The 25501-nt window shown below is 38.5% G+C and overlaps 1 protein-coding gene across 1 annotated transcript in view; it reads right to left on the bottom strand.

Moving 5' to 3' along the window:
- Positions 1–25501, bottom strand: part of PCDH15 (protocadherin related 15) — a 1343394-nt gene that overhangs the window by 95268 nt on the left and 1222625 nt on the right. The window contains exon 28 of the mRNA XM_035724230.1: positions 968–1095. Coding sequence (XP_035580123.1) covers positions 968–1095 — 128 coding nt within the window. The remainder of the gene's footprint in view (positions 1–967; positions 1096–25501) is intronic.

Raw genomic sequence — 25501 nt, 5'->3', positions numbered from 1 at the left:
TTTCCTCTTTCGTATTTCGTGCGCATAAGATGATAAAGCTATATGTAAGAAGAGTTCTAATCGCAGTTCTCCTGGTAACAAGAGAAAGGCAACTAACTGATCATGAGTGAAACTAGAGGCAACCAACAGTTGGATTTGCCCAGGGAAATTTAGGTTTTATGTGTGTATATTAATGCTACTTAAAAAATACTCTTAAAAATACCTTCAGAAAAATAACTGTAATTAAGAATATAAAATGCTGGGATGCCTGGGTGGCTCAGCTGGTTAAGCATCTGCCTTCAGCTCAGGTCATGATCCCAGGGTCCTGGGATCGAGTCCCACATCAGGCTCCTCGCTCAGTGCAGAGTCTGCTTCTCCCTCTGCCCCTCACCCCACTCTCGTGCTCTCTCACTCCCTGACAAATAAAGAAAATCTTTAAAAAAAAAAATTCTAAGTAGGATTGTGATTTTTTTTCTGACATACCTGGGTTTTTTTTTAACTTTTAGTAAAGTGCTAAAATTAGCAGTGTTATATTTTACATGCTTCAGATTTTGAATTTTAAAAAATATTGCAGAAAAAATAATTTAGTACATTATTTCTTCAATTAGAACACAGTAATTTTATATTTGCCACTAGAAACTCCACTTTACAAATCTTTGGAGTTTTTCTGAATTAAACCTATAAGAAGCATACAAATTTACTGGGAGCCATATATTTTAATGATTTAATATCTTATTTAGTGTAAATTATCATAAGTAATTTTTCCTATTTTCGTAGTAAAAATAAAACATAAAAGTTGCACAGTATCCGCCTCATAACTAATCTGCAGTTTGGCTAATTAAACCCATGTATCTCTGAGTTTCAGACTTTTGTTTAAACACCATGAATAAGTACTCAGTCAATACAAACTACATGGTTACACTTTATCTGCAAAGTCTGAGCTCTTTGTTTTAACGTTAGCTCCGTATCTTAATAAATTTTCTCATACCTTAACTCTGAGCACAGAAGTAAACATCCTTGCATCTTCAGATACACCTCCAATGTAGAATTTTTTCTGAAACACTGGGGGATGATCATTTTCATCCTGAATCTCAATATACACTTTAGCCGTATTGCCTGGAGGGTAAGAAATAATATATTTTTAATTGGTGGCTATTCACCAGAAAAATTGCACTGGAGTAAATACTTATTATACTCTCTTTTTTTTCTCTGAAACAATGGAAATGGCTTAAATCAGAAAGTCATTCCTGAATGGCAAGTCTAATCACCCGAGGTCCACAGAGGACATGGATAATGATGTTTCTGGCATAATAATGTAAAGTTGCTGTTATTTCTTTTAATTACGATGTCTTGGTAATTCATTTTACTTGATTTAATAGGCACTAAAGTATTGCGTTCTGCTAATTTTAACGAAACAATTCAACTGTTCATGCTCACAAACACTTCACACACAACACCCACTACACCAAAGTGACACCAACCTATGAACACCTTATAAGACAAACTGCATCAACTAAAAACAGTATTTTTTTCCTTAAATATAAAACTAGCAACGATATTCTTTCAGTTTAAAAACGTACAATGTTTTTTAAATTTTAGGGTGAAAAGTAAACAGTAGTTGGGTGAGGGGCTTATTTCCACAATGAGAAACCAAGTTTAATCATATGTTACAGGCTGTCGTTCACCCACAGAAAAGATGTAGCTGGAGAGATCACCATCCTGTGACTCATCAACACTGGTGTGTGATGTCTACCATACTAAATATACCATAAAGAACACATTTCATCATCAAATGTTAGAATCTCACCCCCTCAATCATCATTCCTTTAATGAGAAATGTAGCACCTGTCACTAGTCCACGAATGACCCCTTACAAAGAACCTGATATATAAAAATAACTCAGGGCGCCTGGGTGGCTCGGTCGGTTAAGCATCTGCCTTCAGCTCAGGTCACGATCCCAGGGTCCTCAGATAGAGCCCCGTGTTGGGCTCCATGATCAGCAGGGAGTCTGCTTCTCCCTCTCCTCCCCTCTCCTGCTCTCTCTCCCTCTCTCAAATAAATAAAATCTTAAGAAAAATGTTTGAAAGTAACTCACAATCCAGAAAAAATGTGCACTAAGTGGGTAATCATTTTGCAACAAGTAGATTGAAATGATAAAAGTATTCTGATGTCTTACCAACGTGAACTTTTCTCATATATTTTAGTTAGGATCAAATATAGGGCAATTGAGCTACAAATTATTTATCAGGGATACCCTAAAGTTGTTGCTTTGTCATATCCCAACTACAACTAACACCGATCCACTAGCACGGCAGGCACATCGTGGGTGTACAATATATCTGTGTTGACTGAAAGCATGAAGGAGTAACCTACACTGGCTTAGAGAGAACTGAGAAACAGGTTGCTTTCTGCTTGCCTGAAAAAGGTCAGAGACTCAAGAGAGTTATCATCCCCGAGGTTTTAACCCTACCCGGCTGTTACCCATTTAGTTTCCCTCTTCTTTGTCTCATTCTCGCCATCCCTGACCTGGAGGAGTCGGAATCGAGAGGAGGGTGTGCGAGGTCAACAGAGAAGGTGCCAGGAGGGAAGCAAGGCTAATGGCAGAGTTAGCCTGCAGCGCAGGGTTGGGGGGCTCTGAGCTGCACCCTGGTTGGCCACCAGCCTAGTTCCGCCAAAATGAACACCACTTTCATCTTATTAGCGGACCATTTTTATTTCTGGAATCAAAGGACTTAACAGCTCTCAATTTAATATGTTTTAACAAAAGGAATCCCAAACTACAATATCACCTTTAAACTTTTTTTTTATGTTCTTAATTAATGACCACATTAGCAATGGTCCTTACTGGCAATACTTGAGAAAGTGAAGGCTGATCCACTGTAAAGGAATAAATTTATGCTCCGAGATTTATCTGCTTTTCTCCTGACACTTTATATAATGACGACAGAAGATTAAGGCCCAGGCACAAACATATGATGCCATCAGGAACAATTTGTGCTTTAGCAAATCTTTTAAAAAGTATTTCCTTAAGTATTGGGGAAAATAATGTGAGAATCAGTGTTGTAATTTAAAGTGACTCTTACATGCTAATAAACATATTACATGTATGCATTTTATAAATTCCCAGAGACTGCAGTAATATAATTTTAAAATACCAGTTCAGTAGTTACTAAAAATCTCTAAAATTAACATCCGTAGCAACATCTAGGTAAATATCTACTTACACTAATGATATTCAATGAGTGTAAATTTTCTGTAAAATAATTCATCCTGCTTTAACCAGACTGAAGTTTTTCAAGATTTCCTTTTATAAAATACTCATTTCACAAATGTAAGATATCATGCTTTCATATCAATTGTGCTTAAGTCCATATTTGCTATGAGACTGATAGAGTTTAACCATATTTCACTTGGTGCCTTAAATAAACCATAAAATAAATTGTGATAGTATTTCCAGGCCATAAATTATATGAGGAGAGCAAGCATGATGATGGGATGATAATCACAGGACTGAATTCCTGTTTGAATTTTTCTTGTAATTTTTATTTGCTAGGTTTGGGCATTTTAAACTTTAATAATAATACTAAAAAATACACGTCTATGTAACATATCTACTTCTCTCAGTTTTTTATTGGTTGCTCTTCTTGCCTCCTAACATCTTCAATATGATATGGGTTAGTTTCTCCTCTTGATATAAAATATTTGCCTAACAACCCTGTAGTTTAATAAAATTATACTGGAATTGGATCATAAATCTGTGCTACTGAACTGCATAACTGATTTCTAACTCATCTGCCTGGAAAAGAAATGGAAAGAAAATATTATAGGTATTTTATATTTACTCATTTACTTGTTTGCTGTTGAGTTCCATGTAAGTTTCATCTTGGGCTATTTTTATACCCAATAACTTTATCATAATCATTACTGCCTTACTGCATTTCATACTGGAGTTGTGTGTGATCACAATTTTATTTAATTTTTTTAAAATTTCATTTTATTTTAAAGGTTTTATTTATTTATTTGGGAGAGAGAGAGCATGGCAGGAGGGAAGGGGCAGCGGGAAAAGCAGACTCTCCACTGAGCAGGGAGCCCGCTGCAGGACTCGATCCCAGGACCCCGGAATCATGACCTGAGCCGAAGGCAGGCATTTAACTGAGCCACACCAGTACCCCTTAAGGATTTTATTTTAAATGACCTCTACACCCAATATGGGACTTGACCCCCACAACCCTGAGATCTAGAATCACACGCTCTACCCAATGAGCCAGCTAGAAGCCCCCCACAATTTTATTGAAATAGGAAAAAAAAACACAGCACCAAAGGGTGGGTCATAGTATAATTCTTTTTTTTTTACATTTATAGGAACCTATTTAAAATATTTTTCATTTTATTTATGACTCTGTCCAACATAAACATTTTCTTATTTTGATAGCTCCTTATTTCTCCTTAGAAGTTGAAGAATGTAAGGCCAGATTCACATCTTCACATGGTCTTCCTATGTCTAGCTAAAACTCCATACTGGGAGCTAATGGTTACTGGGTGGTATGTAGTGGGTATTGTTCCAAGATGTACAGAAGAATACAATCCAAGAGACGGAGCTATTATTGCAACTATTGTTATACTCAGCTTCACACAGAAAACTGACATGAGAACGGGGTTAGGGGCTGGCCTGTGTTCTCTCTGGCACATGGTTGGGCTGAGACTGGAACCCATTATGGCACAATAGGATGTAAGCATATGGACATCTGCTTGCTGTTGCCTCTTGCTCCTTGGGAAGAGGCCACATCTGTGTGCCCTAACATGGATGAAAAGAAGTTTGAGATATATTGCTGGCAACGCTTTTGAATGATTTCAAACAACACTTTAAAGATTACAGCCACAAACACCTCGCATTTCTTTAATTTCTCACAAAGAGCCTTTGTACCTGGCAGGTACCAGCCATGGCCAAGACACCCTCACTGACGCCCCACGGGTCATTTCTTCCCCACCCCCCACCGCCGTGTTTGAATTCCCGCACAGCCCTCAATCGTCTCCTGGATGACTTTACTGCAGTGTTTATGACCGGACTCCCCAGTTACCATAGATGTATTTGATGGCCCGCTCTCTATCACATTTTTACTGAGCAAGCAAACACATAAATACATTCGCTGATCAATACATTTTAGAATTTTGCCTTTGCTGGTGATGATACCAGTCCAGTCATTCCCTTAGGATAATAAATTGTATGAGTTTACAATGTGTTGCTTGAAACACAGTGTTGCCTTATGTGCCTGCAATTTACCTGCTCCCAGTTTAAGAAACGTCGTCTAATGGTCAGGGGTCAGATCTGGTCACAAGATAAAAGAATATCTTAAGGATACAGTTCCTAAGGTAGAAAATGAAGCGGGAGGGGGACTCATGGATTAAGCAGCAGGGCATTTTGCCAAATTAAGCCAGACAGGCAAATACTGTACGATCTCACCTACACATGGAACGGGGACAAGTAAAACTCATGGAAACGAGAGTAGAGTAGTGGGGGACATGGGGGGTGGGTGTTGATCAAACAGACGAATGTTCAGTGACAAGATGACCGCGTTCTGAGGCTCTAGTAGACACCACGGTGACTGTAGTTTCTCATACTGCCTCCTGTATCTGCTGAGAGTAAATCTTAAATGTTCTCACCACACGCAAACACACACATGCACATGCACACATGCGCGCACAGGTGAGTCAATGGACGGTAACCGTGTAAGGTGACGGATTCGAGAACTACCTTGACTGTGGTAAATCATTTCACAATATATACGTATATCAAACCACCATATTGTTCACCTTAACAATTTTCATTTCTCAATTATACCTGAATAAATGTGGAAAATAATTTTGATAGGTCTAATCAAAGTCTGTAAAATAAATACTGGGGAGTCACAAAATAAATCAAATACATCCAGGTGGTTTAATCCCCAGAATGTCGCTCACTTAGATGTTCTAACCCATGGACGTGCCATGTGCATGACACGAGAAGCTTCCTTGGGTTACATACTTTCACAACACTTGTGTAAGGACTCAGGGCTATATCCTGATCTTCTACTGAATTTGGGTTTTGATGATTTCAAAGGCAGAAACTTGGAAGCAACTCTGATTTAAATTCCTTTAAGAAAATCCACTTTTTATCTGTTCAGGAGTATTTGCACAATTTTTTTTTCATCAACACTATATCCTTTATTTAAGGATATGTGAAGCACATAACAGAAACGGAAAAAGGCAGAGAGAAAACAGGAAAGTGGAAATGGGAGAACAGTGTGAGAAGAGCAACATCACCTGCCCTCCCCTTCCAGGTGAGACCACTCGAAGATTGGGAGGAGCCCCACAGGGGAATGAAGGGCATTACAAGCTGGGGGGCGGATTTTTTTGGCATGTGTTTTGGTTAAAGACATTATACTCTTTCTATGCACTTTGGGGGCTCAGTGCCTCATTTCCATGCCCCAAATTGACATTTTTTTTCCTCCAATTTTGTAGGAGAGAACCTCTTCTTTGGGTAGCACCTTTGAACTTCAGTGAGCCAAGAAGTTCCAGAAGGGACCGCTCGGTGAGAGGATGTGAGATACCTCCTTAGTTTGCAGAAAGAGAAAAGAGAACTACTTAACAGTAAAGCTCAGGAAAGAAAGGAGGTATCAAAACAGAACCTCAGGGAATAAGCCCTCTGTTCCCTTAGGCAATCTAACCAAAGTGAAAGGTGTTCAGAAGAGTGAGTGACCTTCAAAATACCATTAACTTCAACTTGACTCCATGTTTTTCTAGACCAATTTACTTTGGAATTATTATTTTTTTTCTTTACTTTCAATAATTAATTCTGGGCTGTTAGTTTTCCCAGGAAGCCCCTAGTATCCTCAAGATCAATCTGTTTCTTCTATGCACACGACAAACCTATTGCCTACATTGCACTGGGTTCTCAAAAAAGACTTTCTGGATGGTGATCCAAGGAATTAAAGCCATGGTTCTCGGCCATGGTTGACTTTACTCATCTGGAGACATTTTTGGGGGAGAGTAGGTAGGGAAATTTAGTAAGTAGAGGCCAGGGATGCTGAGAAACATCCTGTGATGTACAGGACAGGCTCCCGCAGCAAAAAAAAAAAAAAAAAAAAAAAAAAAAAATTTCCAGCCCAAACTGCGGATAGTGATGAAGCTGGAAAAACCCCAATGTAAAATGAGAGAGAGAGAAGTTAGAGGAGTTAAGATAAATGGAAACATTGTGTGGATATATAATGACACCGTTATCTAGAATCTACCTGCATGCACACGTCTTTAATGTGGGACCCCATCAAAACAAGCTGAAATTAATCATACCATGGCTGTCCCCATTTTGGTTGAGTTCTTTAAAGTCAGGGGTTCGATCCCATTCACCTGCAATGTTGTTACTGCCCGTTGGCCTCTGCTCTTGACATTGCCTCCATCTGAAATGCTCTGAGCTCCAAGCACATCTCTAATTATCAATGATAAATACACCAAATAAATAATTACTGTCATCCTTTGGATTACAGGAGCTTAGTCTGATTAGAAAACATACACTAGACTCTAAAACCTTGGAGGCATTGACTGTTTTTCTTAGTGTTATATATTCTTCACGGTCTACTGCATTTGATTTTTTTTTGAAATGTATCATAATGAGGGTAAATGGCTTATATATTCTCCAATGATTCTAGGGCAGAGAACTTGCAAAATGTTTGGAATACCAGGCCTGCTTTGTTATTCAGCTGGTGCCAAAAAAGTGATTAGTTCCTCAGGAAATCACGTGCGCACGCACACACACAGAGCTTTTTATGCTGTCTTTCCATTGATACTATTTTTGTATATGCTTGACTGACAAACTAATTCTTTAGAAGCACTGTGACTTCCACACAGCAAGTGTTCAATAAATGTTGACTTAGACCAGAATCGCTAATACCACCTCCCACCTAGTATCCACTTAAATACAATGAATAGCTCTATTTTATCCCCATAAATGAAATGAGATCATATATTTCAAGCCCTTAAACAAAATCACAGTACCAAACAATTCCATGTTGCTGTTACAATTAAGAGTACCTCTCTTAAAGATAACAGATTTTTAAAAATATTAATACCAGGAAAATACTGATGAAATCATTTCCTAAGTCTAAGGGCTATTTGGAATGACTGGGGATTTATGGTATTTACACTAGTGTTAATTTCCTCTTGCGTCCCTCTTCCCTCGCTTAAATGCCAGATAAAAGACTGATTCTTTAGATAATGTAGTATTTAAGAACAAAAGGATCATCTCAGATAAAAACTTAGTATACAAGATAAGAACTTAATCTGATCTTATTAAGGGGTTTATGGATAGTTTTTCAGTTAAAAAAAAGGCTCTGATTTAAAAAACAAGCATGGAAGAAATAAATATGTTTTGGTATGTTCATTAGATGGAATTTGCAGGAATATATTTACATGCTTTTGAAAAATGAATTAATAAGTATGTTAGAATGAGAAAAACCACTGCTTCTTTCTCAGCTTTCTGCTCTGCAAGAATTGTAGTTATATTTATACACACTATTTTCAGTAGCGAGGCAGCAAGAGAGACTGAATATTTTGAGGTTCATTTTAATAGTTTTGTAATTGAGCTTTGACGTTGATTTAATTAGCCTTTGCATGATTTTAACTGCTTGTATCTAAAACATACATTTTGTGTATGTTTGCTGAAAGGTGAATAACCGAATTAAAGAATTAAGTGCCTATAACTATTTACTGGCTTCAGAAACTGACACTCAGATTACTATAATATATACTTGGTTTTAGCTAAGTCCTGTAGCCACGAAAATGAGGACATTGACAATTTTACCACAACAGTGACGGGGAGATAATCAGAAAGTAATATTCTCAATACCAACTGAAGTTTGGCTTTGTATCCATGTAACGTATTTTCCCGTTAGGAACATTTAATGAACTTAAGTTTCTCTGTAAACACTAACCAGAAAAGTAGAAGCTAAGAATGCAATACTGTTTCTTTTCATTGCTACTGCTATACTCCTGTGAGACCAAACTGATGCCTTTAGAGGCTTTGCAAGGCAGTAATTAGGACTGCACTGTTTCCATCCAGAATAAACAATAAACACTGTTTTAATTCATTTTTGTCTATTAAACTCTCTCCCCACAAAGCAACTTAATATAGGACCTTGTAAGTAAGGGACAGGTGGGGCTAGGTAGGGAGAGACAGATAGGGGGCTGTGTCATCAGGCTCACAGAAATCCCAAAAACTTGGGGTGTGGGAAAACCAGAGATGAGGGAATAAACCGGACCACCCTGCCCTAGGACCACCCAGCCCTAGGCGTGTGTGTGGGGGGGTGTCTTTTATGATAATCACCTGTGACCAACAAAGAATAACCAGCCCCTAAAAAGGAAGTAAGCCACTGAAGGGGTTCTCTCTAGTCCCTGCTCTGCGGTGGTATCAGTAAAAATGTTAAAAGGATTTAAGTTCCCTGGTTAGCTTTCTAAAGAAGACCAACCCTAAAGGCCCTCGTTGGCAACCCGGCCAGGACCCCCCTCACTCCTGAGAGCTTTTTCTCTACCTTCACTCAATACACTTCTATGGCTTTACTCACTCTCCGTCGTCCGAGGGATTCATTCTGGGACTCCTCGCTCTCCAGCATCATTCTGGTGCCGAGACCCGGCATCCCTTCCACCGAAGGGTGAGTAAAAGCGGACTTTTGTTTTCTTCCCTGGGAGACGTGTCTCCCTTAGCTGACCCTCTTAGAAACAGCAAAACCAGGCACCTGTCGGCCAGTGAAAGGCGCAGAGCGCAGGCGCAGCTCTTCAGTCTCAGGTGACAGGCTTCTGGAGAAAGGTGCGGTCAATCCCCCTTCCTCAAACGAAGGGAACGCTGGCCTACCCGCGCCCAGTTCTGCTTTCTGTTCTTTGGCTTTTCTTAAAGGGCTTTCTCGCGCCTCAGGTCCTGCCAGTCTCCGACGATCAGCAGGTCCTTCTAACCAGGGATTCAGCTCAGGGTCGTCTTTATCCTCCGCCATTCCTTCTCTAAGCACCTGGGAATTTTATGGGTTCGGTGGTCCCGCTGACTCTGTCATACAGGGGAAGAATGTTGCCTATGTAGATACAAGGTTGTTTTTTTTTTTTTTTTTTATTTAAAAATGTCTTTTCGTGAGAACTTTCAGGAGGAAGATCTTTTCCCCATTTTTTGTTGCTTGGTAATATAAGTTTTTCTGTTAGGTACAGTTTAGGTTTAATCATGGCCAGGGATCAAAACCCAGGGAGCCCAATGTTTCCTGGGCTTTACTAGAATACTTTGGGCAGTAAGGAGGGAATTACAGACCCCCAGCCAATTCCTCGATTGGTTGCGTTAAGGGCTGGGACTTTAATGGGTCATATAGTCGAGGCCTCGTTGGCAACCCTGTCGGGAAACCCCTCTCACTCTGGAGAGCTTTTTCTGTATCTTCACTTAATACACTTCTATCGCTTTATTCACTCTCCATTGTCGGCGAGATTCATTCTTCAACTCCACGAGACCAGAAACTCGCTTTCCCGCATCATAAGAACCAATAAAACTGTTACAGTTGTGAACTGGGCAATAACAAGTTTAAGCACAAACGTGGAGACAGAGTCTGGGCCAAATCCCAGGAATAACCCATGTATGCTGTGTGACCTCACACAGGTTACTGATCTTCTCTGAGCAACGGTTTCTCATCAGTAACACGGTAGTAATCATGCAGAGCCAACTAGATTAGATGAACAAATACATGGTGGCTTCACTATTTCAAATATGACTCAGAGCTTCCTGACTGTCCAGAGAGGTAAAGTATTAGCAACATAGCTATTACCATCAGAAGGAAGAAGAATACCAATGCCACAGAATTTAGAAATAAAATTTCTAGCATTGAATTATAAAAGAAAATTGTTTACATATGGGATATTGTATAGGGAATATCAAATAATGTATTGGAAAATACACTTTTTCCTGCAAATAGGAGAATTTAAGTAGTAATGAAATAATATTAGAAATATAGTAAAAGTGTCTTATTAAATATCCATATTTTGTTCACATGACAAGACTGCAAATTACAGAACTCATTTTGGAAAAGCTGTCTTTGAGAAACATAGACACTATACAATATTTGACATAAAATATTCTGACATTATGAGCCTGATATGCAGAATCATAGCTGAGAACAAATAGTTATACTTGAATATACCACTAAATGACCTTTGTGTTTTTTTATGTACACTTAAAAAGTATACTTTAAGCCGAAAGCTATTTTTTCAATTTTTATTTTTTTTAGGATTTACTTATTCTGGTGGGGGGGGTTGGTCAGAGGGAGAGAATCTCAAACAGACTCCAAGCTGAGCGTGGAGCCCTATGCGGGGCTTGGTCTCACAACGTTGAGATCATGAGCTGTGCTGAAACCAAGAGTCAGATGCTCAACCAACTAAGCTAGCCAGGCACCACTAGCCTAAAGCTGTTTTATTTAAATAGAAGCAATGGTTGATAAGTCTGGTAAAATATGTAAATAAAGAGACAAAAAGAAAAGCCAACAAACAAAATAATCATGTCTTGGAAATGCAATTTCCTGTAGTGATTAATGTCAGATAGGCAGTCTTCAATTATCATGCATGACTCCAAACACACACAGACACACACAACCAGAAAGAAACACACTCTTGTTTCCTATGTCAAAACAGGTAAAGAAGAATCTGGCAAGAAGAAATTAATAAGCCAACTATGGTTTATCGTATTTTATTGGAAGAGATGGAGGCTTATTTCTCTCTGTAGAATAGTTTCTCTGCATTAGTCCCTGCACTAGCTGCTTTGTTTCCAGTAGCTCTTTTAAAATCTTCTAAATGATCCATGAAATAGATATTGTCGTTTCTGCTTTTTAGATAAAGAAAGACTTAAAGAGATTAAGTCAACTCCTATAAGGGAGAGCCAGACTTTTATCCAAGCGTGGCTGAAATTCCTATCCAGGTCTTTCTCCATAACAAAAATAAAATTTCTAATAAAAACCAGGTAACTATCTTTTAAAGACTAAAGATAATCCGCGCCCCCCCTTCCCAGTTTCTAGAATACAGGCTCAAAAATAGTAGAAATGAAATAAAATATTTCTGAATAAAAAGATAAGTCTTATTTCAGAGGGCAGACTATTACAGTCACCTCTCCTACAGCTGGTTATCAGTCTAAGAATAATGACTCATGATTTGAAGGATTTAAAAACGCCTGTGGCATTGCTGAAGGAGAGGAAAAATAGTGTTTAAAATAATCTAAAGAGGGGCGCCTGGGTGCCTCAGATGGTTAAGCGTCTGCCTTCAGCTCAAGTCATGATCCCGGGGTTCTGGGACTGAGCCCCACATCAGGCTCCTGGCTCAGTGGGGAGCCTGCCTCTCCCTCTCCCTCTGCCCCTGCTCATGCTCTCTCTCTCTCTGTATCTCTGTGTCTCAAATGAATAAACAAAATATTTGAAAAAAATAATCTAAAGTATTTGATAGTGCAGACATTAGCCTCTGCTCTTTAATGCAGAGAAAATACGGGCATCATATGAGTTCCCTGTTGTTTCTGTAAATTAGTGCTCACACGGGGCCAAGTGTATTATGTTGTGGTTCTGTAGGTCAGAGTGGGTCCTCCTGGGCTAAAAGTAAGATGTAGGCAGGTCTGCATTCCTCTCTGGGGGCTCCGGAGGTGAAGCTGTTTGCTTGCCCTTTCCAGCTTTGTCCACTGCCTGCCTGCGTTCAAAGTCACCTACGGCCAGTCGAGTCTTTCTCCACCTGCATTACCCTCACACTGACTGCCCTGCCTTCTTTTACTTATAGGGACCCTTGTAATTGCATGGAGCCCACTCAGATAATCTGGGAGAATTGGTCCGTCTCGGATGCCGAGTTTTGGAAACTTCTGGGAACCCTTTGCCACATAAGGTGGCATATCCACACACGCTGGGGTTTAGGACATGGGCATCTCCTGGGGGAGGGAGCATTAATCCGCCTACAAAAGGGATATTGGTGCTTTTTTCAAAAGATGTAAAATTCAGGGAAGACACTATATTTATGAAACAGGAAAGTTTTAGGGTGCCTTGCCAATGACAAAGTCAGGAAAAGCAAAATTCTGCAATTATACAAACACGGCAATAACCGTAGCTCCTTTTTATTTACAAACAACATTACTGACATAGGTCATTCACAGCAACTATGGACTGAACTGTGTCCCCCCTACCTTCGTTATGTCGAGGCCCCAACCCCTGATGTGATTATTTAGAGATACCGCTATTATGGACGTAACTGAGGTTACATGAGGTCACAGGGTGGGACACTGACCCAGAAAGATTAGTGTCCTTTTAAGAAGAGAGCAGAGACCTAGCACACTGTCCTTCCTTCTCTCTCTCTCTCTCTCTTTCTCTCAGTCTCTCTGTCTCTGTCCCTGACCCTGTCTCCACCCCATGTGAGGACACATCCGAAGGTGACCACGTATGAGCCAGGAAGAGAGCTGTCCCCAGAAGCCAACCCTGATGTCACCTTGATCTTGGACCTCTAGCCCCCTGAACTGTGAGAAAATGCACTTCTGTTCCTTAAACTACCTTGTCCCTGATATTTTGCTAGCCCAGCCTGAGCACACTGACACAACGACAAAGCTAACTACTAAAAAGTTGAGATGTTTCTGAGCTAAATGCTTTTCTGTGCATTACTTCAATTTATCCCCATAATAACACTGTTATTGATTATCCACATTTTGTCCATGCAGATAATGGGGCTTGGAGAGATTAAACGAGGTGTCTAGGGTTGCACAACCAGAAGAGGCAGAAGAATCAGACCCAAACCTCTGACAACAGATACTCCTGACCATTTCCCTTAACGGCCTCCCTTCAGTTTGGGTAATTTTAAAAACCCAATGTAATCCTTAAACCTCTCTAAGTTTATGATTTATGGGGAGCTAGGACAGTCTGGGTCAACTGGCATAAATTTTTAATTTATATTTAAGCATATGTACACTTATGCCTAAAACCACAGGAAGAACTAACATTTCACTAGGCAATGTCTAAGGTGTTCTAAGTTTTTAGAACTGTTTGGTGGCTGAGAATATAGTGATAGAATGGGGCAAGGAAAATAAGTTTGCTTCTCAACTGCATCAGGAAAATGGTTAAAGACTGTAGATAATCTGGTATAAAATTAAATCTGCTCACTGAAAGTGTTTCTATATAACCTTTGCTGAAAATATCCTTCATTCCTGCTTCATGGGAACTTGGGGCAAAGCAGAAACACCATAAGTTCAAAATGAGAAATCCTGGGGCGCCTGGGTGGCTCAGTCGGTTAAGCGCCAGACTCTTGATTTTGGCTCAGTCATGATCTCAGGGTCATGAGAAAGAGCCCCACGTCAGGGGGCTCAAGAGTCTCTCTCTCCCTCTGCAGCTCCACTCCTGCTCATTCACTCTCTCTCAAAACAAAACAAAACAAAAACACCACACCAAAAAAACAAAACAACAAAACAAAACACAACAAGCAAACCAGAAATCTGCTTTCCACAATCTGGGGTACTTTTTGAACGAATCCGGACAAGAAAAAAGCCCTGATTTTCTCATCTGTAACTTTGTTGAAAAACAATAGGCTTATTTTGGTTATTAAATGTTAAAATGGACAAGCATGTACTTACCATCACCATAAAAATGTAAAGCAATAGATTTGCTGTCCATAAAAAATGAAAAGTGTTTTGGCATACATGCTATTTTCAAAACATTTGCATAGTGGGTAGATTATGTAAAGTATATATGAATACTTACAATACTATATATGTATATTTTTGGATAAGTATGAAACAAGAAGATATATATATATATAATATATATATATATTATATATATATATATCTTGGTTTTGCCCCTGTCTCCTAAAACCCCTTGTAATTAGGGGTGCTAGGAGAATCTTTTGTTCTAACATGTAGTCTTTGGTCTCATTTCCTGACACAGAGCTCCTAAGGAATACCTACCTAATTTCCCAAGTGATCAGAGCATCCGACACGGAGCTTCTAAATCCCTTGGAATTCCTGGGTGAGAGGAATGTCTTCTGTTCTAATGAGGCAACTCTCGCTCGGCTCCAGGATGGCTCTAATCACCAGAGAGCCCAAGCCGTCATTAGAAGCTTGGAAGCTTCAGGCCCACCGCCCATTCTCTGCAGAGGGCAAGGGGGCTAGAAATGGAATTAATAAGCCGTCACACCTTTTATGTGATGAAACTTCCATAAAAATCCCCATAAGATGAGGTGTGGAGAACTTCCAGATTATGAACACATCTATCCACCGGGATGGGCGGTGCATCCAGAACTCCAGGGGATGGAAGCTCCTTTCAGATCTCATCCTCTGTATCTATTCATCTGGCTGCTCATCTGTGTCCTTCATCATGTCCTTTCTTATACAAGAAACTGGTGAACGTAAGCAAGTGTTTCCCTGAGCTCTGTGAGCTGTTATAGCGACTGATTGAAACAATAGGGGGTCATGGGAACCTCTTATTTGTAACCAAGCCTGACAGAAGTTGTGGGTAACCTGAGAACCTACTCTTTACAGTTGGCATCTGAAGTGGGAGGCAGTGTTGTGGGACTGAGCTTGACGTGAGGGTTCCGCTCTAACGCGGGTGGGTGGCAGAGTGACATTGAACTGTAGGACAGCCGGCTGGTGTTGCAGAGAACTGTGTGAGTGGCAAGCCCACATATCTGGTGTCAGAGGTGTTGTAAGGGTGCTAGGAGCATGACAGTGAATGAGAAAGACACAGGAGTGCGCTTCCCCGTGGGATATGTGAGGATCCTAGGAAACTTACTCGATCATTATAATAAATCATTTAGGAAGAAAAAAAATGACTATATCTATAGCATATAACTTAGTAGCTGGATGTATCCTCTTTTGTATAAATATAGCTTTGAAATGTTTTGTGAAAATTATGGACCATATGTCCATAAAAGGGACTAGTGGGTATCTGATGAAAGATTTTTCATTTTAGATCAGTCCTACGCTCCAAGGACCTCAGATTAAGAACAACAACTGCTTATAAATGCCACTTGCAAAACAAACTAGATTTTCAGTAATGTGGAAAGAGGTAAATGAATCATGATATGTTCACATGGTAGAATGTGAAACAACCACTGAAATGATATTTTTTGAAGAGTATTTAATGACACAAAAATATTGTTGTTGTAACACTAATTGGAAATATAAGCCCCAGATTCTAAACAGAGAATGCATGATCAAAATGTGTGTGTTTGCATGTGTTAGCATGTGCATGTTTGTGTATGGGCGTGTGTATATGTGTGTGTGTGTGTGTGTGTGTGTGTGTGTGTGTGGCCACAGGAAAAAAGACTGAAAGAAATATGCAAACTTTAAAAACATTCAGAAGTGTAGGATTATACATTATTTTCTTCTTAGATATATTACATTTTATATAGTAATAATACTTTTATAATGAAGAGAAAGTTAATATTAAATATGTTGAAAAGGGAAAGGGAAAACAAATTATGAAAAACGTAACATTCACAGAAATGAAAAATCCTGAAAGAAACTTCATTGATTCCTTTGTGTGCTTTTCCCAAAATATTATGTCTTATATCAAAAGAGCCTGGGGAGACAACGTGTGCATCTCTACTTTTTCTGCATCGACAAGCTTTGGCAGATGCTAGTCAAGCATGTATTTTCCCCCTGAAATAAAATAAATTTGTTTGCTTGTTTGCTTGTTTGTAAGATGATATTTCCCCAGGCATATGTGACTTCCTTGTGAACACTTAACCAAAAAGCAATGAATAAAGAGAAAGGTGACCTTGCCAAACACAATCTAATTACTCTTTATCTGTAGATCTTTACTTCACTCATTAGTCATCTGGTACACAACATATTTAATAATTAGGTTTTTGCAGAAATTGTAGAAGCAATTTAACAATAACTATTTAATGCAATGAACAGGCTAATTTTAGTCCTTAGAAAGTACTTAATGAATACTTGTCAAATAGGGGTGCTTAGTTCCTGCACTATGTCATTACATGCAAGCATTATCTTTAATCTCTTCCAAAACTTCCCAGAGGAAAAAATAATTTTTTGAAGCAACAGAAACTTATAAACTTTCAAAAGTTCAAGTAATCAGCTACTTAAACTTTCAAGCATCGGTCACGGTAAAAATGGAAGCTAAATTATCATTATGATAGAATGCAAAATCTAGCGCTATAACTTTGAAGTAACGAGTCTCTCCTCTAGGACTGTCCCCACACTGCCTCCCTGGGCATCTCAGTCAACCACACCTGGGTCCCAAATTGATTGTTGAAAAAGTAAAGTAGATTTTTTTTTTTTTGATTTGTCTGCCCAACATCCTATCCCCCCTTATTTTGGACATAGAACTCCATCTTTTCCACTTTGAGTTACTATACCTCCATTTGTCTTATGCCCTTAATGGAATTGTTATTCACAGTGCTCTGCATTCCAGCCTTATTCAAGGGTACTTGTGTCAACCTGGGTTCATCAGATTCCCCCTCAGTCTCCTGACCTTTGAGCTGATTGCCATTTGCTTGAAGGTTTATGATCCCAGGTGTCTTGATGGCATTGTCCAAAAAAGCAGTGCTTTGAGTTTCTGACTAAGATTGCCAAAGCTTATCGGTATTGTGACCTTCTTTAGATCCTCTTCAGCTTCTCCTTTGATTATGCAAGCCACTAAGTACTTTTCTGATAAGTTGTTTTTAGTATAAGTCAGTCAGAGGAGGTTTGTTGCTTCTAACCAAATAACCATCCCAAGCACAGTTGGAAACAGATGATTTAGTCCACATCAGAGAATGGGGACTGTACCTTCCTACCTAAACAAAAAGTTTGGATTTTCCCTCTCAAGGTACCAAAAGACATTATTAAATGCAAATTTTCCATTTAGTGTTGCAAAACTTAAGTATTAAATTTTAGCATATTTTCTCCTTTGTCATCAATGGATGATTACATTATTTTCATCGCTCTTTTTGGGAAAATATTGTCCAGTTTTTGTATATATGTTATCTGGTTGTCAATCAAGATAAGGGTATTCAAATCTAAGAATGTCAAAAGATGGCCTGACCATATTTCTAACATGTCACCACCCACAACCACTGGTTATATGAAGAACTTCTGGAGAAACATGGAATCTCTATCTGCAATAAGGAGTAGATGAAGCACTTTCGTATGTGATTTCAGTATGCGATTACGATATGTTTAAGGGTCACTAAAACATGTCACAGCTAGTAAAAATAAAAATAGTGATAATAATTACTATAGCTTTTTTATTGGGTGTTTCCAACATTCTAATAAGTAATTTGCGGGCATAGCTTTGCTCAAAAACCTTAGGAGGTGTAGACATATTTATTTTGATAACAGTGTTGAAGATTCTAAAGCTTAAAGATGTTAGTAAAGATCAGAGATGTTTGGAACCCAGGTCTATCTGAAACCTAAATCAGGGATCTTAAATAATTCCTCATATTAGATTTTTCGATCCCTGTCTTTTCTCTGCTGTTCTGTTAAGGTGATTTTGATTTGGAATGGTCGTACAGGTAAATTATCTGTGTTATAACATTTTCCTTCATAAATATTTTTTACAGAATTTCTCTTTACCTCTGGTCCTTTAGTATCATGTATTTCTCAGAATTTATGGAATATCATCTAATAGGAATCCTTCATAAATGAAATTGAGTTGCTGGACTGGTTAGAATCTGCCCTGTGCATTTTAATAAAACATACATATAGCAATCTCTATTAGGGAATCTTGATGCAAGCATATGCTATAAATTAATAAATGGAAACAGACTTTGAAAATTGAAAGTGACAACATTTAAAATAATGATTTCCTTTGAATTGTTTGTCTATAATTATTTTTAAGCTACCATGTAGGGGACTAATTAGGTACAAGATACCAAGGCAGAGAAGGGACAAGTTTGATGAATTGAACTTATAAAAGTTCCTGGGGATAAAGAATGAATTAGCCTTGGAAGAAGAATTGTCTACTAGACTTGCATTTTGAGTATGAGTAAAAAGAATGCCAGGCTAAATTTATGTTTTTTTATCTCTGAAACCTAGCATTCTCAGCACTGGCTTTTTAATACACATAATAGATAAATTAAACTGAAAGGCATGCTTCATAAATATATAAAACGAATAAAATCAGGGAATGTTTAAGATTTTACTAATTGAGCCTGTTGTGTAGATAAAACCAAGAAATCCTTACCTACTATAATTTCCCTGTTTTCTTCCATATACAAGTCTTCTCTATTCCACGTTAACCATCATCACTGCATGGCCCAGCTAAGTGCCATCCATCGTAATTTCTTTAGCTGCATATTTTCTTGAATACCTGTGATGTTTGATGTTTCTGCTCTGCTGCCTTTCTTGAAACCCCTCAGTCCTTTGGATAACAAGCCATTATTACACAAATTTTACTCCTCTTTTCTATGGCCTCTTCAACTGGCTCTTCTTTTCTCTCATTCACTAAATGAAGGGGTTCCCTCAAACTCAGTCTTTTGCTACCCTTCTCCCCTGCCTCTTCCTCACAGGGACAAGGCCAGAGGGCCCTGGGGGCTCATTCATTCTCCTCTTTGGGCAGATTAACAAATAGACAGGCCATTGTTGGATCTCTGTTGGTTCAGTGGATCCCAACTGCCTCTCCCCGGTACAGGCTGCTTGGCTTTATCAGCCCCCTGCTTTAGGCCTTATTTCCTTGACCAGGAAGATTCATTGTTACATGGTCAATGAATTTTTCCTTATCCTCATTTCCAAATTCTCTTTACATATGTAGAGTAGTACCATATGAGTGTTCCCTGATTTCAGCTCCTTTTAGGGTATGTTCAAGTATGTGTAGATGAAAGTTCTCTCTGTGGGTTACAGAAGCTAGAGAGGTGCTTTTTTCCTTTGATGCCTTTCTGCCTGATTTCCCCGATTAAACCTCATTTACATTTATACCATGTGATGTTAGTGATCCTTTGCATAACAATATCCGTTGGCTTAAGTAATCATTCTATATGACATCTTCCAAAATCTATAAGCCAAGTCTTGAACATCCTTCAAAAGTTCAATTCTTTATTTCCAGCTACTTTCTGGATTTAATTTATGTTACCCAGGATCAAAAGTATAAAACTATTCTTGATTTATTTCTTTCTCTTTATGGCCAGTCATCAAGACCTATCAACTTCTCTCTTACATATGTCCTACATCTTCCATCTCACTGGCTGGTAATGGTTAATTTTATGTGCCAACTTAGCTGAACTAAGAGAAGCCCAGATAGCTGGTAAAATATTATTTCTGAGTGTATCTGTGAGGATATTTTGAGATTTGAATCAGCAGACCAAGCAAAGAAGATCAACATCACCAATGCAAGTGGGTATCTTCCAATCTGATGAGGGCCTGAATAGTAGAAAACGATGGAGGAAGGTCAAATTTGCTCTGGGCTTGAGCCGGGTCATCCATCTTCTTCAGACACTGGTGGTCCTGGTTCTTGGGCTTCAGACTCAGATGGGAGCTCACACCATTACCATTACCTCTCTTGGTTCTCAGGCCTTTGATTTTGGACTGGAACTAAACCATCAGCTCTCCTGGGCCTCCAACCTGCAGACAGCTGATCATGGGGCTGCTCAGTCTCCATAATCACGTGAGCCCATCCCTTATAGCAAATCTTTTTCTGTATCTTAATCAGTCCTGTTTCTTTGGAGAACCCTAAGTCCAATACTAGTTCAGGCCTAGACTATTCTTTTAACATTCATTCTCTATTCTTTCTCTCCCCAAGCTATCCTATGTGCTGAGTTAACTTTTGCCATGTTATTTCTCTGTCCCCTCCCAAACAAACAAGCAAGCAAAGACTACAAACATTTATTCTCTTTATCAGTATTTTAAATAGTTGTGAAAATGCACACACATGGATGGACATACACACATGCATGTGCACACACACACACACACACACACACACACCCTGGGAACATCCTGAACATTCAGATTTCTGTTGTTTCCAGATACCTGCATTCATTAGGTTTTTGGGGAAAAATACAAAAATTATATTTTTAAACAAGCATCTCAAGTGACTGTCATCAGGTAGTTCAAGGACCATGTTTTGGATGGCACATTTTCTTGAACAGCTTTTTGGTGTTTCCTTTATGTCTTCCTATTTCTGTTTTCATTAATTCTCTGTTACCACTATGCTCCTCACTCTGCTCTGGACTCACTTTGTAAATTCCTTCCCCCAAGCATTTCCTTCCAATTTTCTCCCCTAATCCTCTGTCCTTCCCTCTTCCACCTGCCCTAACATTAGGGATTAGCAGACAAAATCAGGTATTGCTTAACTAAAGTCTTCATTTCCCAGCTCAATCATTAAGTGATTTAATCTACCACAGTGACTTATTTTCTTTAAACTCAAACCATGCATATCTATGCTTCTCTTAATCAATTAGCCACATACATTTTTTTAGTGTTACTACTTATTTTTATACGTATGCATCATGGTTTCTCCACTAGAATACACACCCTTTGAAGACCATGATCTCACCTTGTAGATACTTTTCCCCTTACAGAATTTAGAAAAACACTTATGCCTTCTAAGTACTCAACATATTTGTTTAATGTACAGTTTTATCATGATTCCTGTAGCAGTACCATTATGTTTCAGGGGCCATGTGACAGGAAACATAATCATATTAGATGTGTTTCAAAAAAAATGAGCATAGTTGTTGCAAGTAAAACAATCACTTAAAAACTATTAGTCTGAAAATGTATATATATATATATATATAATGACATGTATATATTAGTCTGAAAATTTATACAATATATAGTTAATATACATACACCTACCACACACCCACATATATAATTGCTTGGCTTCCTTTGTTCTTACCTCTCTCTCAATGTGTCTATTAATACAATTTAAGATACTATTCTTAAAAATAAGGTATACATCTTTCCTGCATAATAAGAATTACAGTCTAGGTTTTCATGTCTTTTATATAAATTATCTTGGCCACATGATTGTAGTCATGAACACTAGCGTTAGTCAAAGAGGAATAATAATTACAAGAGAAACCACAAAGCCTTACCAATCCATGTCATGGAATCAAAGATAAGTGATACCTGATTTTAGGATCAAAACCGCACAGTATTCTGTATTCCATGCTGTACAGCTATTTACCACTTTTATTTTGGAATGCCCTAGATTCTGTTATTTGGCCATATATCTAGCATTTTATTATCACTTCCTATGGTGAACTCATCAAGTGTTTTTGTAAATGTGATACAAGTCACAGTCACTGAGAAGAATAATATTATGGTTCTATTAATTATTCCAGGTACGAATTACATCAGTGTTGGCCAAAGTCAGTCATAACAAGATCTAAGAGTTAAGTACAATATGATTTTTAATATAAATAATAGATGTCCAAAAGGCAAAGTGGAGTAGAGGAATAGAAAACATAATAGCGTTTCGTTGATAGAAACCATTAGAGCATGACATCAAGCATAGCTAACCAGGCAAATTCTCTATCGCCCTGGCAAAGAAATATTCACTATTTCCCCCTGAAATAGATCTCCTCCAGACTGTCATCCATACTACTTTCTCCTTCAGGATCCATCTCAAACTTCATATTCTCTGAGTTTCTGTGGCGGAAACTGAGGCACTACAAAATTGGATATCACATCCTTGTCTTCGAGAACTCACGGTTCCCCACGTGACAGGGACAATGGGTGATGAAGGAAAGGTCACAAACGAGATGAGTTTTAAAATGAGCCTTGTAAAAGAATTAGGAGTTTACCAGGAGAACAATGATGGAAGGACCTTTTAGACACAGGGAATAGCATAAACAAGAAGAGTAGGTAGAGGGCGTCCTTGAGATTAAGGGAAAACACCTCCATCAATACGGAGACTGAGAGAGGCAGGGACCTAGGAAATGGTGAGCAGGATCAAGAGCGCCTTCCAGTTGAGCGGATAACAGCTACGGAAGGGTCATCCTATGCGTATTCCTTCTGTGTGGCACTTCTCCCCATAAGCTTTTTATTTTTTTTAAACATAATGCTGGAAGCTATTTTTGTCTAGTTAATGGGCAGTTCTGTCTAGTTTTTTTTTTTTCTCTTCTAAAAATAATCCATCAGGAAGTTTGTCAGCTTGTTAAAGCTGGTCAAGGTAGAATATGTCACCAATATGAGAAAAGAATGTTCACTTCCCATTTGTTATGAGATATAAATAAATAAAATCAAACAGCTGTCTAAATCTTGAGCAAAATATTAAAAAGACTTGTGCTTCCTTACTCTATAGAGAGGAGCTGACCTTGATCACGTAACAACAGAGTGTGGGGGGCCAACGGCTGCACTCATCAATAATATAAAGAATCAATGTATTCAGCAGAAAAATTCTGATAATTCCCCCCCTGTCTTTAGGGGCTGAGATAAACGTTACGCTTATGTTATCCAGACACTTGCTTCTGTTTTCTTTTTCTCGAGATGATAGTTCCATAATGTATATGACTTCACAGATTTCACTTCTGTGAATAGTTTCACATGCATTTAAAAGAGGTTAGTTGGCCTCTGTTGAAATGGGAGTTTTTCTGAGGCAAAAGATACAGAGTTTCTGTTGCATAGTTTTGGGACTTCATTATTAATCAGATGATTGTTGCTCTCAGAAACAAAATATAAGGTAGCAAAAATATTTGTGAATCAGCAAATGGGCTCCATTTGAATCTCAGTTTTTGAATTCTGCCTGGAAAGGCAAGGAAAAAAATTAAATTATTAACTGTATTAATTAAACAGAAGTTCCCAAGAATAAAGAAATTATACTGCCCGTCTTTAGGCTCTACAGCTTAATCTTAGTTGTATAAGTTAAGGAGAACAATTTTATGCATTCCTAGACTCTTAAATATTTTAAATTGACCATGGAAGTCATATAAAGTGTTTTCCTCATGGGGGTGCCTGGGTGGCTCAGTCAGTTAAGCATCTGATTTGGGCTCAGGTCACGATCTCAGGGTCCTGGGATCAAGTCCCGCATTGGGCTCCCCGCTCCTGCCTTTCTCCCTCTCTCTGCCTCTTCCCTTGCTCGCTCGCTCTTTCTCAAATAAATAAAATCTTTAAAAAATGTTTTCTTCATGGAACATGATTTTTTTTCTTCCTAAAACATGTGAAGAAGTATGTATTATGATCTGTACTCTCATTTAAAGGGTCGATCTCACATCTTTGTCATCGGTTCAACAACTCACTTTTGGGGTCAACGGAAGAACATTGCCTCAATGCACTTGGTTTCTGAAATGGATTAATAAAATTCCATAACCGTTTTTAAATCATATTTCCAAGCAAAACTATTCTGCACAATTGTTTTCTTGGACAGATAAATGTTTGTTTCATTAAAAATGTAATTGTTCCAACTGTGTGTTTATATAAGATACCTAGAATGTGAGAGACAAAAGTACAATAAAGGATATAATGGAATTAGCTTTCATAAAGTAGCCTCCGATTTTTAAATAAAGTATGAATGCAGTTTCTTAAAATCATGGTTATATTTTTATAGAACAAATATAAGACCTTGAACATACGGGATTTTAGGACCGAAAAAATGAACGTGTGAGATGCTGCAATGTCACCCAACTTATGCGAGGAACACTTCTTAAGTCAGTCAATCATGGCTAAAGAGTCATTAGCATTACTTGTCACAGACCTTCTGTTTGGAACCAGAAAAGCCAAGGAAATGAAATGTATTACAAGCCCTTGTACCCTACAGCAAAACTATAAATGAAATCAATAGTGTTTGAGTTGTTTTATCACCAGTTTAAAGTTTATCTTAATTGTCCTGTCATTTATTCCTGATTGAAAGGCTAGTTATTGAATCAAAACACAATGATCTATTTATAAAAAGCTGGGTTTTTTTTCTTCCACATTTAAAGATAATTATAATTTTACCATAAAAGAATTGCATTTCAAATGTGGAATATCATAAATCAAACTACACAGCTATGAGCTAGCTATAAAGGTGCATATTACTGCTTTTGCTCTATATCAAGATTAAAAATATGGTGATAACTTTGTGGCAGAAATACTGACATCTGTTTTGTGGAGGTTCCTGCACACAGGCCCCTTGGGGGTCTCTGGGAACAATGATGTTCCATCCTGAAAACCCAGGAGAGACTGAGGAGGTCTGAGGAGACAGAGAACATAGACAGACACAAAAGAGGACGCATAGTTTTGAAATAATATTAAAAACATTTGCCTTTCACTCATGAAATGAAGATACTTATTTGATCAATAAAAATGTGCCATGAGAGCCAAGCAGGAAAAATACGGATACGTGACCGAATGGGACCAGCAGAAGAAAATAAAACCTGGGAACCTGGAGGATCAGAGAGTTTGTCATGCGGGAGAATTGAGAAATCAACCTCCAGAACTTTCCGGAACCCCTACAACATCGCACGCCACAGGGGAGCTCCAGGCGCCCTCCCAGGATTGAAACTGTGTACTGGCTCTGTCTCTTCTCACACCCATCCGAGTCCTGGCAATGAAAAGGGCCCAGGTCTGCTATGATCTAGGGATCATGGGCGGTAC

The sequence above is a fragment of the Zalophus californianus genome, chromosome 15 (genome assembly GCF_009762305.2).
Source record: "Zalophus californianus isolate mZalCal1 chromosome 15, mZalCal1.pri.v2, whole genome shotgun sequence".
Classification (NCBI taxonomy): domain Eukaryota; kingdom Metazoa; phylum Chordata; class Mammalia; order Carnivora; family Otariidae; genus Zalophus; species Zalophus californianus.
The sequence above is the reverse complement of the archived record's forward strand: the minus strand, read 5'-3'. Positions and strand labels throughout refer to the sequence as shown.